The 19294-nt window shown below is 41.0% G+C and overlaps 1 protein-coding gene across 1 annotated transcript in view; it reads right to left on the bottom strand.

Moving 5' to 3' along the window:
* Positions 1 to 2756: 2756 nt before the first annotated feature.
* The window catches only part of LOC115144568 (glutamate receptor ionotropic, NMDA 2C-like), a 95677-nt gene continuing 79139 nt past the window's right edge, over positions 2757 to 19294 (bottom strand). The window contains exons 13-16 of the mRNA XM_065002300.1: positions 17738 to 17898; positions 17317 to 17504; positions 16512 to 16744; positions 2757 to 4394 (exon numbers count right to left, since the gene is read on the bottom strand). Of these exons, the coding sequence (XP_064858372.1) occupies positions 2757 to 4394; positions 16512 to 16744; positions 17317 to 17504; positions 17738 to 17898 (2220 nt within the window). The remainder of the gene's footprint in view (positions 4395 to 16511; positions 16745 to 17316; positions 17505 to 17737; positions 17899 to 19294) is intronic.

Here is a 19294-nt window from a genome sequence, read left to right as displayed (position 1 = left end):
TAGCTATAATTTACAGTGAGAGGAGGGAGGGGAGAAATAGTAAGTTCTGCCATCATTACACAGAGAGAGGAGCGAGAGAGCGGAAGAGAGAGAAATAGAGAAAGAGAGAGGGGAAAAGGAAGGGACTGGGAAAAAGATGGAGATAGAAAGAATATCAATCAAAGTAAATGCCTCACCAAGTCAGTCAGTTCTGCCATTATAAAAGTCCTGAAAGATATGCCTGAATAGTTATTGGTTATTAGAAACTATATATATATATATATATATATATATATATATTAATACATTAATATACCACTAAAACAACAAATAGCATGATATATCTACAGTATATATTATCTATATCTAAATATAGAATACATATACGGTGCATTCGGAAAGTATTCAGACCCCTTGACTTTATCCACATTTCGTTACATTACAGCCTTATTATGAAATTGATTAAATCTTTTTTTTCCCTCATCAATCTACACACAATACCCCATAATGACAAATCTAAAACAGGTTCATACACATTTTTTACAATTTATAAAATAAAAAAAACATCAATACCTTACTTACGTAAGTATTCAGACTCTTTGCTATGAGACTCGAAATTGAGCTCAGGTACATCCTGTTTCCATTGATCATCCTTGAGATGTTTCAAAACTTGATTGAAGTCCACCTGTGGTAAATTCAATTGATTGGACATTATGTGGAAAGGCACACACCTGTTTATATAAGGTCCCACAGTTGACAGTGCATGTCGGAGCAAAAACAAACCATGAGGTCGAAGGAATTTTCCGTAGAGCTTCGAGACAGGATAGTGTCGAGGCACAGATCTGGGGAAGGAAACCAAAACATTTCTGCAGCACTGAAGGTCCCTAACATAACAGTGGCCTCCATCATTCTTAAATGGAAGAAGTTTGGAACCACCAAGAATCCTCCTAGAGCTGGCTGCCCGGACAAAATGAGAAATCGGGGAAGAAGGGCCTTGGTGACAGGGCAGGGAGGTGACAAAGAACCCAATTGTCACTCTGACAGAGCTCCAGAGTTCCTCTCTATGGAGAGACCAGAAAATAGCTGTGCAGCGACGCTCCCCATCCAACCTGACAGAGCTTGAGAGGATCTGCAGAGAAGAATGGAAGAAACTTCCTAAATACAGGTATGCCAAGCTTGTAGCATTATACCCAAGAAGATTCTAGGCTGTAACCGCTGCCAAAGGTGCTTCAAGAAAGTACTGAGTAAAGGGTCTGATTACTTGCGTAAATGTGATATTTCAGTTTTGCAAAAATGAATAAAAACCTGTTTTTGCTTTTTCATTATGGGGTATTGTGTGTAGATTGATGAGGGAGGAAAAATGTAATCCATTTTAGAATAAGGCTGTAATGTAAAAACAATGTGGAAGAGGTCAAGGGGTTTGAATACTTTCCGAATGCACTGTAAATCTGATGAGAAGCCCTATTAGATTGTGTGCTGCTGTGGATGTATCCTCCATCCAGTGTGATGTGCTCAGAGAAGGCACATATCTAGTATCAGCCTACCTTCCCAAAAACCTTACCTTAACCATCAGGGTGGGAACACAAAACTGACCGTAGATCAACATCCAGGATTATATAGCTTCTCAGATCACTTCTACAGCTGAAACGTTTTTATTGCACTGTAGACACACACAAAAAGGGCAGGATTCAATCCGTATCCCCACAGTATCACGGAAGACCTGCACTATAGCTCATTATAGGCAATGTTCCCACATTTGCAGAGACTGCACTTACAGTAAACCCTGCATGTCGGCTCAATCGGAAATGATCTTTGCCTTTTAATGCCGATCTTTCTCAATACTTCCACGATAGGGATTGTGTCCAGCCCTTAGCTTTCCATATTCCTTACCAATATACAGTGTGTTTATATCTACAACGGAAACCTTTTTATTGCAATTCTTCTCCAGATTCTTTAACTGTGCTCCTACTTATAGGAATTGCTGGGATGTCATGGCCATGTACATAGAAGTCAATAGATACAGGTAACTGTGATCTTGTTAGTGTGTATGGTTGTGGGAGGTTCTTTGCTTATATGGAGAGCTGAAGACATGTTCCCCTTTCGCTCGGCTCAGTGGAGAAGGAAATAACCCGGTAAGGGCTGACAACACACACAGCACACATACACACACACAGAGAATACACACACACACAGCTCTCTGGGCTATCTTTGAGAGCATCTGTCCCACACAGCAACACTACTGACTCTGTACATCGTGGCCACGTAATACAATACACAGAACACAGGAATATAATGTTTCAAAGCAGCAAGTAAATTCAACATTCCATCAAAAGCCAAGGGTGCTTCAAAGGGTTCTCCTATAGGGACAGCCGAAGAACCATTTTAGGGTCTAGATAGCACCTTTTTTCTAAGAGTGTGAAATTTGAAGAAAAAGGGACATCACTGTGCTAGGCTGAGCTAGCTGCAGTACAGTTACCTCCACTACACATCCTTTCAGTTTCATGCTTTTTCCAAAATGGCCATTTAACATTTAGTCAAACACTCTACTTTGTCTGTTCAATAAGAAATAAGGAAGTTCAACTGTCCAACCTACCTACCCCTCAGCTTACCACCTTTAGTGTACAAATCCTTTGTGTACATGTTTCTGTGTATGAGACATATCCCACCTCCCTCTGAAACGGTCACTGTGGATCACAAATCTTAAATGTGGAAGTCAAACGCTATATTCTATTGTATAAATTACAGTATGTAAAGTCTGCAGTGTTTGTCTGTGTCTCTCAGACCTCTGACTCCAGACTAGACACGCGTCCCCAGGGCTGGGTCACACAGGATCTGTCCTCAGACCTCAAACCTACTGATGTATCTCCTCTCTGGGGCTGTAAGCCCGGATCCTGGTCCTCTCGGTAGGCTCCATTGGCCCCATAGGCTCCATACAGACTGTCCTGGTACAGCAACCCCCTCTGGCCTCGAAAGCCACCACAGGGCAGGAGCTGGCATACTGGGCTGGGACTAGGGTATGTACCGGGGCTGGGGCTGGCGTGGTTGCTGGATGCCTGGGAATGGGCCTGAAGGTCCAGGGGACCATGGTAGAGAGGCAGCCCAGGGTAGGAGGTTAGATAGTGGGAGTACTGTCTGCTGAGCAGGTTAGTGGCTCTCCGGACCCCCCCAAGGCCTACCCCCCCTCCGCTTCCCTGACCCCCCAGCATGGCCTCCCTGTAGGTGGGCAGGTGGGTGGAGTTTGAGTACCGCAGCTTCTTACGTCCGTTCCCTTTCCTCTGGTCCTGCCTTATATGGAGATACGCATGCTGGCGAGTTGAGGTGGCAGGGTAGCATAGGTTGTTCCGGAGGGGGGCGGGGTTGTAGAGTTTAGTGGGAGTTTCTTGGTCGGCCATGACGCAGGGGAACAGGTCTGGTAAAGCAGAATGTGATTGGCAATCAAGGGATGTAGGCAGAGTTTCGTCCGGCTGGAGAATCCGCTCACTCCCCCAGGTGGCTCGGAGGAAAGATGGCCGTCGGTGGAGCCTCGGTCTGCCTGCCAGAACCAGCTCCTCCAGGGGAAGAGGCCAGGAGCCAACGCAGCCTTCTACCCCAGGACAGAGCATTGTTCCTGGGTACAGGGAGTCGGGCATCTGGGGCGAGACGTTGTTATCCTGGAGGTGATTGGCCCGGAGTTCACCCAGACACACCGTCTTCTCCTCCCTACGCCTCCTCCACTCTCCTCCTCCTGATTCCCCTGAGAGGAGGCTCTTGCTCCTCCTATTCTTCCTGGAGAGTTCTGTGTGGGATGGATGGGAGATGGCAGAGGGGTGGTGAGAGAAGGGGTAGATGTCTGGCAGCTGAAGCTCACTATAGGGGATGAAAGGAGAGCGGGGGTGGGAGATGTGCTGGGGCTCCACATACAGCCTACCTGTGGAGGGTTGAGAGTAGGAAGAGAGGGGGTCCCCTCCAGCCAGGTCAAGGTTAGGGCTACTGAGACTAGAAACAGAAAGTGGTCTGTCGTAGAGGGAGGAAGTGCGAGCCGGGAGCGTGTATCGTAGGGGCGTGGGTCTCGCCAGCCCCTTCTGCCTGTTCAGAGAAGTCACTACACCCAGCGTGCAGTATTGCGGTATGAGGGGGTGCTCGGGGGACAGGTGTGTGTGTGTGTTCTCTGTGACATGAGAAAACCCTCCTGGAACCATTTCCGTGGTGACCTGCTGCGGAATGTGGACTGGCAGGTTGCCGCCATGGCGACCCCAGTGTTCTATGGTCTTGGTGGCATGGTCCAGTGAGGTCTCGACCTGGGCAGAGTTGACCAGGTCTTTAGCGGTGCGTAACATCTTAAGCATGTTAGCCTGGGCGTAGTTAGTTGTCAGATCTGAGTTTGCCAGGTTAGGGTGGTCTGGTTCCTCCACCCCGTTGAAGCAACTGTAGATTCCCTGGGAGATGGAAGAGAGAGGGAGAAAGGGATAGAGGAGGTTAGATAGAGGGAGGGAAAGTAGAGGAATGGGGGGGTAGAAGTGAGAAAATGATGATCTATTACACTTAAAACATGAAACATTCATCTTCTGCACATCTACCATTCCAGTGTTTAATTGCTATATTGTAATTACTTCGCCACCATGGCCTATTTATTGCCTTAACTCCCTTATCTTACCTCATTTGCACTCACTGTATATAGACTTTTACTTTTACTTTATTATTGACTGTATATTTGTTCATTCCATGTGTAACTCTGTGTTGTTGTATGTGTCGAACTGCTGTGCTTTATCTTGGCCAGGTCGCAGTTGTAAATGAGAACTTGTTCTCAACTAGCCTACCTGGTTAAATAAAGGTAAAATAAAAAAAATGAATGTAACTAAGGCTGGGAATGTCAATACGATCAAACTAGCAAGGGAAATGATTGCAATAATCACATCGCAATGATCAGTCATAACGTTGCTAATAGGTTAGGGTATCTATTTATGTAGCAAGCTAAAAACACAGATTCTAACGTTATCTATCTAGCTATCAAGCTGCTAGGAGGATGTCATGTCATGCCATTGGAGGAGTGGGTGAGTGACTGACTTCTTCCCCTCCTATCTTTTTTCGGAGCACCCTCGTTTGAGTTTGCCAGAGCACAGAACAACTGATGAATTTACAAATGCGCAACACCTGCTGAATATGACCGGTGTCAATAAATGTAGACAAAAAAAGTAATAGTTAGTCAAGAATGCACTAGATAACATGTAGACAGCCTAACCAGCTCTGCTACAGCCAGTAAAATTGTCAGAGTGAGGTGTTCTGTAATTTGTGTCTGGAAGTAGCTAGCTAGCAAGCTAGGCAAATTTAACCAGTCAGCTTGGGTGCTTGGTTGGGACAAGCATGCATTGGCAGGCAAGCTGCAGAAGGACGAGGAGGCTACAATTCCCCATGGTTCAGCAGTACAATTTTTAGAGCCTACTCGCTGAAAACGTTTGAGAGGGTTTATCTAATGTTCCTTCGTTAGACATTAGCTCATCTTGCTCTGGCTAGCATTAGTTTTTTAACTTCTTGATGTGCGTAACTGCGGGAGAGAGAGCCTAACTTTTCATGGTTGTTTGATCAATAGTACTGTAAAGTTCCCAAATGTAAGAGGACTCCCATGGTGTTAACACATTTGCAGAAATCCTTTCAGGTGTATTTTGTGGCTTTTGTCGAATGAGTTCTAATTATCTAAAGTTGTGCTGTTGCAACTGCCTGCAAACACACAGTCCAGTTCAAAGTGAATGATGGCAGGGCCGAGTGGCAAATGGCTTGTTTGTATAAAGGCCTACTGTAGATCTGATTGGCTATAGCTCACCAGTCTCTGTAGACTCCGGTCCTGGACAAAACAGTTTTATTTACTGCAGTGTCTAAAGCCTTTTGTGACTAGGGGGCAGTATTTTCATTTTTGGAAAAATAACGTTCCCAAAGTAAATGGGATATTTTGTCAGGACAAGATGCTAAAATATGCATATAATTGACAGGTTAGGATAGAAAACACTCTAAAGTTTCCAATCCGGAAGTGCCTCATGTTTTGAAAGCGTTGCATTCCAATGCATCCCTATTGAGCAGTGAATGGGCTATCAACCAGATTACTCTTTTTCCGTATTCCCCAAGGTGTCTACAGCATTGTGACGTAGTTTTACGCATTTATGTTGAAGAATACCCGTAAGCGGCTACATTGCGCATGTGTACACCTGATGGCTCCCAGAGTGACTCTCGCGTAAAATACAGAGGTAGCCATTATTCCAATCGGTCCTACTGAAAAACGAATTGTCCCGGTGGATATATTATCGAATAGATATTTGAAAAACACCTTGAGGATTGATTATAAACAACGTTTGCCATGTTTCTGTCGATATTATGGAGCTAATTTGGAATATTTTCAGTGTCTGCAATTTCCGGGCGATGTCTCAGCCAAATGTGAGGAACAAACGGAGCTATTTCACCTACAAAAATAATATTTTTGGAAAACAGGAACATTTGCTATCTAACTGGGAGTCTCGTGAGTGAAAACATCCAAAGCTCATCAAAGGTAAACAATTTAATTTGATTGCTTTTCTGATTTCCGTGACCAAATTACCTGCTGCTAGCTGGACTGTCTGCTATGCTAGGCATTTAGCATGGATAAACTTACACAAATGCTTGTCTAGCTTTGGCTGTAAAGCATATTTTGAAAATCTGAGATGACAGGGTGATTAACAAAAGGCTAAGCTGTGTCTCAATATATTTCATTTGAGATTGTCATGAATAGGAATATTTTCTAGGAATATTTATGTCCGTTGCGTTATGCTAATTAGTGTCAGTCGATGATTACGCTCCCGCATGCGGGATGGGGAGTCACTAGAGGTTTGTCCATACGCCACGTTCTCACTCTATATTGCTATAGAATTTTCACATGTTCCTTACTATAAATAATTCCCAAACATTCTAAGAATTTATGAAAATGTGAAAAGGACCATTTTCTTCTTGGGGGGTGTACATGAACAGATTTTTTAAATCAAATTTCATGTTGCTAAAATGCTTTTAGTTCCACTTAATATGTGTTGTTCACAAACATAAGTTATTTAACTTCTCAACTTCTTGTTTAAATGTATTCTTGAAAAGGGATAAGCTAACAAAATAGCAACAATATCCTCTTTCATAACACTCGCTTCAGCCACTAAAAAGTAGTCGACAACAAAAGCTAGCTAGCTAAACTGTGGGAAAACTTCTGCTCGCTATTGCGCAGTGACCTGTTGGCCTTCAAGAAGGCAAAAGCTTCCATGCGTTTTGTAAAAACGGTCCCATCCATTAAATCAAAATGTGATCGTTTGATTCCATTGTCACTCCAAAATTTTGCCCGAATACTGTTTTTTTGGCAGATGCCTTCATCTAGATTATGTTGGCCTAGCCAATGGCTGACTTAGCTAGCAAGATGTATCTCCCAGAAACCAGCAAAAAAAAATCCTGATTGGATATTATTTTCTCTTCAGTGTTAACGCTTTCCTTTCCAACAAAAACTGAAGAGATTAAATCAGAACAGCATTGAAAATAATAATATAATGATCATTATTATTATACTATTGTAATCATTATTTTAGCTTTCTCTAAAAGTGTAGAAGGCCCATTGTTCCCCACTGTGTTTGGGTTAGTAATATTTTATAGAGCAGCTCAAATTTCCGTCAGCATGCATTTTTTCACTATTTTGAAATTCTAAAGAATCCATATGTTATTCTGAAATATGAACACTGAAATACTGAACATTTAGAACTCTTATTATGGTGGTGATTTGACAAAATTGCAATCATGGTCTTGAATTTGACATTTTTTTAGTCTCGGTCTTGATTCGGTCTCAATTTGCTCCGGCCTTGGTCTTGAATCGGTCATGCTTTAGGTGGTCTCGAACACAACACTGGCTATAGGGATGTTCTGTATAATCAGGGGAATAACTTCTGTAATCTGGCAAAATTTGTTGAATGAAATTACTTTTTTACTATATGTGAGGTGTAACTATTGAGCCTAGTCTTCTCTCTACAGGGCTTCTAGGTAAGCTGAAGGTTAAAAACTTATTGTGGTTGGGGGGCAGTATTGAGTAGCTTGGATGAATAAGGTGCTCAAAGTAAACGGCCTGCTCCTCAGTCTAAGTTGCTAATATATGCATATTATTAGTAGTATTGGAAAGAAAACACTCTGAAGATTCTAAAACTGTTTGAATGATGTCTGTGAGTATAACAGAACTCATATGGCAGGCAAAAACCTGAGGAGAAATCAAAACAGAAAGTGAGAAATCTGAGGTTGGTATGTATTCAACACAGTTCCCATTAACCTCTTCAGTCGACCCTCTACTTTTTTGAACATTTTGTTAAAAATCGCGCAACATTTCAGCGCCCTGCTACTCATGCCAGGAATATAGTACGTTCATATGGTTAGAATGTGTGGATAGGAAACCCTCGGATGTTTTTAAAACTGGTTAAATCACGACTGTGGCTATTACATAACGTGCGTTACATCGGAAAGCGCAGGAAAACCTGATCACAGAAAATGGAAATAAATATCCTTGCGCCACTTCCAGCAATTGTTAACAGTGAGCCGAATTAGATAAGACCGAGCATTCAACTCCCACAGCATCCCCATGTTGTCTAGAGTCTTGTGAATTGAATCATCTTTGATTCTTGGTTGAACCGAAAGAGGGGCACGACTTACCTCCGGTCTCCGCCCAGATCATTCCGGAAGAGCTCTCTCCTGAAATTTTTTCCAAGATGACAGCTAATGATTTCTACATCGCCTATGGATGATTTTTATCGCTTATTAACGTTTACTAATACCTAAAGTAGCATTACAAACGTATTTCGAAGTGTTTTGTGAAAGTTTATCGTCTACTTTTTGAATTTAAAAAAATGACGTTACGTTGTGAAATCGCTGTTTTTTTCGTTTATCACACAGTCTACATATAACGATATCTTGGCTTTATATGGCCCGATTTAATCGAAATAAAGACCCAATAGTGTTTATGGGACATCTAGGAGTGCCAACAAAGAAGATGGTGAAAGGTAATGACTGTTTTCTATTTTATTGTGCGGTTTGTGTAACGCCGAAATGCTAATTATTTTGTTTACGTCCCCTGCTGTGCTTTTCTGTTGTAGTGTATTGGTGCATGCTATCAGATAATAGCTTCTCATGCTGTCGCCGAATTTTTTTAAAATATCTGACGCAAGCGTCCCAAGTAGAGGCAAGAGGTTAACCTCTTGAACCTCTGGGGGCAGTATTTCATTTTTGGATGAAAAACGTTCCCGTTTTAAACAAGATATTTTGTCACGAAAAGATGCTCGACTATGCATATAATTGACCGCTTTGGAAAGAAAACACTCTGACGTTTCCAAAACTGCAAAGATATTATCTGTGGGTGCCACAGAACTGATGCTACAGGCGAAACCAAGATGAAATTTCAAACAGGAAATTCCCCAGATTTTGGAGGCGCTGTGTTCCAATGTCTCCTTATATGGCTGTGAATGCGCAAGGAATGAGCCTACACTTTCTGTCGTTTCCCCAAGGTGTCTGCAGCATTGTGACATATTTGTAGGCATATCATTGGAAGATTGACCATAAGAGACTACATTTACCAGGTGTCCGCTTGGTGTCCTCCGTCAAAATTATTGCGTAATCTCCAGCTGCATGCATTTTTCCATTTGGTACAGAGGAGAAACCAAACTGCCACGAATGATTTATCATCGAATAGATATGTGAAAAACACCTTGAGGATTGATTCTCAACGTTTGCCATGTTTCTGTCGATATTATGGAGTTCATTTGGAAAAAAGTTTGGCGTTGTAATGACTGAATTTTAGTTTTTTTTTCTTAGCCAAACGTGATGAACAAAACGGAGCGATTTCTCCTACACAAATAATCGTTTTGGAAAAACTGAACATTTGCTAACTAACTGAGAGTCTCCTCATTGAAAACATCCGAAGTTCTTCAAAGGTAAATGATTTTATTTGAATGCTTTTCTTGTTTTTGTGAAAATGTTGCCTGCTGAATGCTAGGCTTCATGCTATGCTAGCTATCAATACTCTTACACAAATGCTTGTGTAGCTATGGTTGAAAAGCATATTTTGAAAATCTGAGATGACAGTTAACAAAAGGCTAAGCTTGTGAGCCAATATATTTATTTCATTTCATTTGCGATTTTCATGAATAGTTAACGTTGCATTATGGTAATGAGCTTGAGGCTATAATTACGCTCCCGGATACGGGATTGCTCGTCGCAAGAGGTTAAAATCCCCTTGAGATATGAATGATGTTGCACTTCCTAGGGCTTCCACTAGATGTCAACTGTCTATAGAAATTTGAATGAGGCTTCTACTGTGTTGTGGGACTGAATGACTAGCAGAATGAATAAGGTGTCTGGCAGTCAGCCATTTTCTGGTCACACGGATTTCACATGATAGCGACCTGCGTTCCATGGCTCCTGAAGACACAAAGGAATACTCCGGTTGGAACTTTAATGAAAATCAATTATAAAAAACTTCCTAATGATTGATTCTGTACTTAATTTTAAATGTTTCTTCGACCTGTAATATAACTTTTTAAAGTTTTTGTCCAATGTAACGCTGACCAGAACCAGCGTTTGGATATGTATACCAAACGTGCTAACAAAAGTAGCTAATTGAACATAAATAACGGACATTATCGAACAAATCAAGCATTTATTGTGGACCTGGGATTCCTGGGAGTGCATTTTGATGAAGATCATCATAGGTAAGGGAATATTTAGCATGTAATTTATGGTTTATGTTGACTACACAACATGGCGGATATCTGTTTGGGTTGTTTTGGTCTCTGAGCTCCGTACACAGATTATAGCATGGTGTGCTTTGTCCTTAAAGTTTTTTTGACATCGGACACAGCGGTTGCATTAAGGAGAAGTGCATCTATTATTCCGTGCATAATAGTTGTATCTTTTATCAATGTTTATTAGGAGTATTTCTGTAAATTGATGTGGCTCTCTGCAAAATCACCTGATGTTTTGGAAATACTAAACGTAACGCGCCAATGTAAATTGAGATTTTTTGATATAAATATTAACTTTATCGAACAAAAAATACATGTATTGTGTAACATGAAGTTCTATGAGTGTCATCTGATGAAGATCATCAAAGGTTAGTGATTAACCTCTTGCTCCTACTGAGACGCTTGCGTCCCATTTAGAGCTCTGGAAATGCAAATGCGCTACGCTAAATGCTAATAGTATTAGTTAAAACTCAAACGTTCATTAAAATACACATGCAGGGTATTGAATTAAAGCTACACTCGTTGTGAATCCAGGCAACAAGTCCGATTTTTAAAATGCTTTTCGGCGAAAGCATGAGAAGCTATTATCTGATAGCATGTAACACCACAAAAGACCCGCAGGGGACGTAAACAAAATAATTAGCATATTCGGCGCTACACAAACCGCACAATAAAATAGAAAACATTCATTACCTTTGACCATCTTCTTTGTTGGCACTCCTAGATGTCCCATAATCACTATTGGGTCTTTTTTTCGATTAAATCGGTCCATATATAGCCTAGATATCGTTATATGTAGACTGTGTGATCAACGAAAAAAAAACAGCGTTTCATAACGTAACGTCATTTTTTAAAATTCAAAAAGTCGACGATAAACTTTCACAAAACACTTCGAAATACTTTCGTAATGCAACTTTAGGTATTAGTACACGTTAATAAGCAATAAAATTCATCAGGAGGCGATGTAAAATCATTAGCTGTCGTCTTGAAAAAAATTTCAGGAGAGAGCTCTACCAAATTATCTGGGCGGAGACTGGAGGTAAGTGGTTCCCTTGATTCGGTTCAACCAAGAATCAAAGCTGAATCAAATGACAAGACTCTAGACAACGTGTGGAAGCTGTGGGCGTTGAAACCTCGGTCTTATGTAATTCGGTTCACTTTTAACAAATGCTGGAAGTGGCGCAAGGATATTTATTTCCATTTTCTGTGATCAGGTTTTCCTGCACTTTTCGATTAAACTCCCGTTCTGGTAAAGCCACAGCAGTGATTTAACCAGTTTTAGAAACGTCTGAGTGTTTTCTATCCACACATACTAATCATATGCATATACTATATTCCTGGCATGAGTAGCAGGGCGCTGAAATGTTGCGCGATTTTTAACAGAATGTTTGAAAAAGTAGAGGGTAGGAGTAACAGGTTAATTGTATCTATATTTTTGCTTTTTGTGACTCCTCTCTTTGGCTGGAAAAATGGCTGTGTTTTTCTGTGACTTGGCTCTGACCTAACATCATTTTTTGATTTGCTTTCGCTCTAAAGCCTTTTTGAAATCGGACACTGTGGTGGAATTAACAAGTGTATCTTTAAAATGGTGTAAAATACTGGTATGTTTGAGGAATTTTAATTATGGGATTTCTGTTGTTTTGAATTTGGCGCACTGCACTTTCACTGGCTGTTGTCATATCGATCACATTAGCGGGATTTCAGCCCAAAGAGGTTTTATAGTACTTCATGTCATCAGTTTTTGTCCAGAATAATTGAAACTGAAACAGCGCATCCCGAATGGTGCCAGCAAACAATGTACCAGGCCAGCTGTGATTTACAACATGATAGCAAAATTTTGGGACGACCAGGAAATGTATTGGGGAATTATATTAATCATGCACTGAACTGCATCCATCTATTCTGACAACAATGTCTTAGTGTACATCATGGAACATTGAGTCAAATAGATCTTTTAAACCTCGTATAAAGTTGGTTTTGTAGCATAAACTGGGAATTTTATCTTTTTACTGATATTATGATTGTCTGTTTGTTTCATATCTGAATAGTTTAGGTCACCGGTTACTTTGTGTGCTAAACGTGATATTTGTTTTGCAATGGGAAGGAGTAGTTGTACCTTTCAATTGGGAATTGGTTAATGGTTGTGTTTTGTAATGTTATGATTGGGACCTACTGGCTTATTTTGCCTGAGTTTATGGAATGCTTATCCTTTATCCACATGCTGCATGTGACTGTTGTCTTTCCATTGGCCCTATGTAATGGTGCCTGGAGAAGTGGGTATAAAAACATTTTGCCAAAAGTTCCCAAACGGCCCACCCAGCGAAGTAAAGGCACCCTGGTGTGAAATATCTAGTTTTTGTAAAAGTTTTCCTATAGATTTTTCCGGTTCTCACTCTCAATCACACTTATTTTAAATAAAAAATGTTAAAAAATATTGTCCACAACAATGCTTAAACCACATCAGTCTGATTGGGTGGGCTCCCCAGTAGGTGGGCCTCTGTCCACCTAGGTCCATCCATGTCTATGCCCCTGATGCAAACAGCGCATGATGACAATTGCGCATCACAAATAGCAGTGGTGTAAAGTACTTAAGTAAAAATACTCTAAAGTACTACTTAAAACCAGTTAGAGATAGGGGGCAGTATTTCCACTTTGGATGAATTGCGTGCCCATAGTGAACTGCATCAAAATTTGTCCTAAATTGCTAATATATGCATATTATTATTAATATTGGATAGAAAACACTCTGAAGTTTCTAAAACCGTTTGAATTATGTCTGTGAGTATAACAGAACTCACAGGGCAGGCAATCTTCCAAACAAGTTTTGAAATCCTGAAAGTTGGGGCAACTTTTACGTCATCGCCCGCTCCCTTCCCAACAAGTTATGGATCTGGAAACACTTCCTACGTCTTCCACTAGATGTCCTCATTCAGTAGAAAGTGTAATTGAGCATTTGCTGTGAACTTTTACCTAATGGGAAGGAAAGTAGTCGGTGTCGCAAAAGAATGCCATTTTGTTGTGGCGCATTTGTCTTTGAGTGCTATGACTGTTCCAATCAGCCCCAGATGAAAACGAATGATCCGGTTGGAATGCTATTGGATATATATGATTATAACATCCTGAAGATTGATTCTGCACTTAGTTTGACCAGTTTCTTCGACCTGTAATATGTCTTTTGGAAGTTTTGGAAGTTTTCATGCAAAGTTATCCTGGACCAGAAGTCATTTTTTGGGCATGTGAGCTGAAAGTGGTAGCAAATGCTGCTACTTGGACACTAGAATTGAACATTATGAAGCAAAATGATTTATTGTTGAACTAGGACTCCTTGCACTACATTCTGATGAAAGATCATCAAAGGTAAGGGAATATTTATGTTGTAATTTTGTATTTCTGTTGACTCCAACATGGCGGAGAAATATTGTTACGTCTGAGCGCCGTCTCAGATTATTGCAATGTTAGGCTTTTTCCGTAACGTTAAATCCTGTTGAGGCGATGGGTTCCCCTATGGGAACTCCACCCCCCGTTCAGCTGAAAAGGTGGCGCGGGGAATGCAAAAATATTCTTTTGAAATATTTAACCTCCACACATTAACAAGTCCAATACCTCAAATGAAAGATAAACACCTTGTTCATCTACCCAGCGTGTCAGATTTTTAAAATGTTTTACGGCGAAAACACAACATATATTTTTGTTAGACCAGCACCAAACCAAAGAAAAAACGTAGCCATTTTTTCCAGCAAAAGATAAAAATCACAAAAGCAGGATTTAAAAAAAAATCTATCACTAACCTCTTGAAAATCTTCATCAGATGACAGTCATATGACATGTTACACAGTACATTTATGTTTTGTTCGATAATATGCATTTTATATTTTACCATACATCTCGTTTTACATTGACGCCATGTTCAGAAAATCCTCCAAAATATCCGGAGGAATTATAGAAAGCTACGCCAGATAACAGAAATACTCATCATAAACTTTGACTAAAGATACATGTTCTACTACATATAATTAAAGATACACTGGTTCTTAATGCAATCGCATTATTAAGTCGTTTTTGGGGGTAGCTTTACTCTACTATTTATATTTTTGACAACTTTTACTTCACTACATTCCGAAAAGAAAATGGTCTAATTCACACACATATCAAGAGAACGTCGCTGGTCATCCCTACACATGCTTAATTTGTAATTGATGTCTGAGTGTTGGAGCGTGCCCCCTGGCTATCTGTAATTTCAAGAAACATGAAAATTGTGCCGCCTGGATTGCTTTATAGAAGGAATTTGAAGTGATTTATACTTTTACTTGTGATTCTTAAGTATAATTATTTTAGCAATGACATTTACTTTTGAAACTTAAGTATATTTAAAACTAAATACTTTTACTCAAGTAGGATTTTACTGGGTGACTTTCACTTTAATTTGAGTCATTTTCTATTAAGGTATGTTCCTCTTTTACTCAAGTATGTCAATTGGGTACTTTTTACACCACTGACAAATAGCCTACTACTCAACACTTCAGACTAAACCTTTTCATTAGCTGGTTTGCATACCCATTGTTTCATTAGTCAGCATTTACCGGCTACCAATGTCATTCTTCTCTGAGCTGCTCCATGCCAAAAAAAGTTGAGTGCTGCACGCTCTTGCTACCTGCAGATGATATTCTGCTGAAACTAGGCTGTTTGCGCGGCGCACATGTGAATATATTTCACATGCTTTGCAATTGTGGAGGCTTCTTTTGTGCACGATTTCTCTATTGTACCACATCATTGATAAGTCGCATACCTCCACTACACTACTTTGACATGCATCAGTAGGGATTAATAAGTGAGTTTATGCAATGCCCACTGAAAGAAAAGTAGGTGTATGGTTTATATCTGCTATAGCCTCCACTACTTTGTGTTCTACAAAAAGTGCACTCCCCTACATGAGTGCGCTGTTATTACAGTTGATGTCCATTCAGAATCAGAAACCTGTCAGACACTGAAGGCCTATAGGTTTGCCACTGCGCAAACATGTCTATAATAGATATGAAGGCTGTTATCATGCTGTATTCATGTTTGAAGAATATTTGGCCTGGCTGAATGGAATGACCAACACTCAATGTGGTCTCGATACCGGACTCGAGATCGAGACCTGTCTTGAGTATTACAACACTGCCTATAGCTAAACAAATACACACACACACACACACACACACACACACACACACACACACACACAATGAACACACATCCACACACACACACACTGAACACACTTTCTGAGCAAATAGACTCATACTGCATCAGCAAACAGAGAGCTGAGTCTCCTGACTGCCCTGTTCACAGTCGACTGAAAAACTGACAAAGCCCAAATTAATTTGGCCCTCAGGGGCCCCCGTAGGGATTAATTATCAGATAGTCATTTAGCTGCAAATCTGATAAGCCCTGATACAGGCACAACTCTGCAATTACACTCTGCTAGAGCAGGACGTACACACACACACTCTTTGTAAGAGTGGTGTTGGAGTTGGGTCTATAGATTTTTGGCTGGTAATGTTATTCCTTCCTTGCTCCTGCCTCTCCTCTCGACAACAACCACGCTTTATTTACATAGATTGGTTGTTGATTAACACTAATCTTGAGCTGGAATTGTAACTGTGGTTCGTGCTCATTATAACTATAGCTGGCAGATGATAATGTAGTCATTGAAATGATAGGCGGTGTAAACAGTACTAAGAGCTCATATCAGGCTTCATACATTGGCCACACATCCTCTCTCTCTTTCTAAACCTCTCTCACCCTGCTGATAGCGAGCAGGAAGTCCATGCGAGGAGACTTGTCTAGTTTCTTGCGTAGTTTCCAGTAGAGTAGATGTTCCCAGGCAAACACCAAGAGACTGAGCCCCATGGCCACCAGTAGCATGTAGAAGACCCCGGCCATGTTATCTATGTCCAGCTTACTACTCATCACCTCGTTCTTCTCATTCTGACAGATGCCTGACAGCCAGACCGTCTCCAAGCGCTGGGTGTCACCTGGGAGAGAGGAGAAGAGAGGGCCATGGTCATAATCCCCTTGAGGAGGGACTGGACTCACAAGTGAATAACTAGTCAGATTCAGCTGCTTTAGCTTTCTTTCAAATAAGGGTAGTCTATTGAGGCATTATTTATGACTTACAAATTGGGGTTAGCAGTGAACAACAGACGACTTCCATTATTCTACCGTATCAGTATGACCACAGATGGGTAATTGTACTGAAGCTCCTGTTATACCTATATAAGAAACCTTTTCTGTGTCTGTATGTGTGTGTGTGTGTTGTATAGTTTGTATTCCCAACACTGCACTCATGATATCTCTAACACCTCCCTGTGGTTCCTACGATCCTACTGTGATAGCGGATATTAACTCCTACTGTATGAGTGTGTGTGCCCATAATGGTTATCATCCTCACACCTCCCTACTGTGAGGAAGGATATTAACTCTCTCTCTCTAAGCTTCACCCCTGGTGCTGCTGCACACACTGTCATCAACAAATGGAGAAGTGCCAGCTCTACAGGCTGTGTGCGTGCGTGTGTGCGCGTGCGCGTATGTGTTTGCAGTAGCACACCGTCTCCCAGGAACTGCAGCAAGGCCAGGTCAATGGGTCGTTTCCATCTGGAATCTTTCTGCAGGGCTATACCATAGCCTGTCGTGGCAAACACTTTCCCAGAGCCGATAGTCACAAGCTTACAGCCCTCATCCTTCCCTGCCATGTAGTTCAACACCGCAGCATCATAGATGAATGCGTCCAGCTTCCTATTGAATGACACAAAAGATAATCAGACAGTGATGTAATAAATCTCCAGATTATATTAGGAATGAGTTATAAAGTAGATGCACAGGGAGCCAAATAGAACTCCTTCCAGTAAATGGGACTAAATCCAATTTTTGGGTTAATGGACTGTAATTTATTTTGAGGTCATTGGGATGAGGGTTAGAGTTGAGAGCTGGAGGAGTGTTCAGTGTTAAGCGCAGTGCATTTTTCTTACCCTGTCTTGAGGCTGTTGAGGGCATCCTCCACTCCTTTCTGGTTGTATTTGACCATGTGTGCATGCATGTCAGGGTAGTTACTTCTGATGTTCCTCTCTGTACTGCCGTTAGGGACCGTACCAAAACGGAATGGAGGGTAGTGCTCCTGAGGCTTCTGGAACTGTAGGAAGTGATGAGGAGAGGAGATTCAGTTCAATGAGATCTAATTCAGAGCCGTCCTATTAATTTCAAACTGATTCAAATAAATGCAGTTCCACTCAATTCAATTTAATTTGATTGAATGTCATTCTACCCTTTTCAATTTGAGTAGATTTGATATAATTCAAGGCCATTATTTTTGAGTCAATTCAATAGCCATAGATTGCCCGGACCTGCTGTTAGCCCGGACCTGCTGTTTTCGACTCTCTCTCTCTACCGCACCTGCTGTCTCTAACTCTGAATGATCGGCTATGAAAAGCCAACTGACATTTACTCCTGAGGTGCTGCCCTGTTTCACCCTCTACAACCACTATGATTATTATTATTTGACCCTGCTGGTCATCTATGAACATTTGAACATCTTGGCCATGTACTGTTATAATCTCCACCCGGCATAGCCAGAAGATGACTGGCCACCCCTCAGAGCCTGGTTCCTCTCTAGGTTTCTTCCTAGGTTCCTGCCTTTCTAGGGAGTTTTTCCTAGCCACCGTGCTTCTACATCTGTATTGCTTGCTGTTTGGGGTTTTAGGCTGGGTTTCTGTGTAAGCACTTTGCGACATCGGCTGATGTAAAAAAGGACTTTATAAATACATTTGATTGATTGATTGAGTTCAGTCTACCACACTCTAAAAAAAAACGCTGCTTTAAAAACAACTCAATTTGGGTAAATATAGGACAGAACACATGTTGGATTATTTTGACCCAGCAGTTGGGTCATTTAAGAACACATTGCCAGAGCCAGGTTGGGTTCTTGATGCTGCAGTATTTAGCTAAAATCAGAGATGGGTCAAACAAATATCACAACAAATATTATGGCTGAACTCAAATGTGCTGGTTGATAAGATTTGATAAGATTTGTATTTATGGGAAAGATGTTTGAGAAGGTTATTTTGTTCTTAAATTATATTGTAAATTGGAATTGTAGAGTTATGTCCTTCATGGAGTTATCAGAATTGTACGGGAAGATCTGCTCAATCCAAGAGTACAACCAATTGATTACAGCATTGCCCCAAAAATGGAGGAGGCGAGTGGCAGCGGGAGGAGGTAGGGAACTGGTCTGTCTGCCCAATATAAAGGATCAAAACTGGCGGAGGAATAAATAGCATAAATAGGAAAGTATACAAGTTTCATTTGAGGACCAGGATGTTGACAACTGTGCCAGACAGATTTCAAATTAGTTGGGAAGAGATTTTTGATGTACCGATTCCATGGTACAGGGTGCATGAGTTGATATATAAAACAACGCAAGACTCAAGACTTCGTGCTTTTCACCTAGAATTATTATATAGAATTCTTGCCACCAACAAAATGTTGAATATTTGGGGAATAAAATCATCGAAGCTCTGCAGATTTTGTTG

Source organism: Oncorhynchus nerka, linkage group LG16 (genome assembly GCF_034236695.1).
Source record: "Oncorhynchus nerka isolate Pitt River linkage group LG16, Oner_Uvic_2.0, whole genome shotgun sequence".
Lineage (NCBI taxonomy): Eukaryota > Metazoa > Chordata > Actinopteri > Salmoniformes > Salmonidae > Oncorhynchus > Oncorhynchus nerka.
This window is presented reverse-complemented; position numbering and strand designations above follow the sequence as displayed.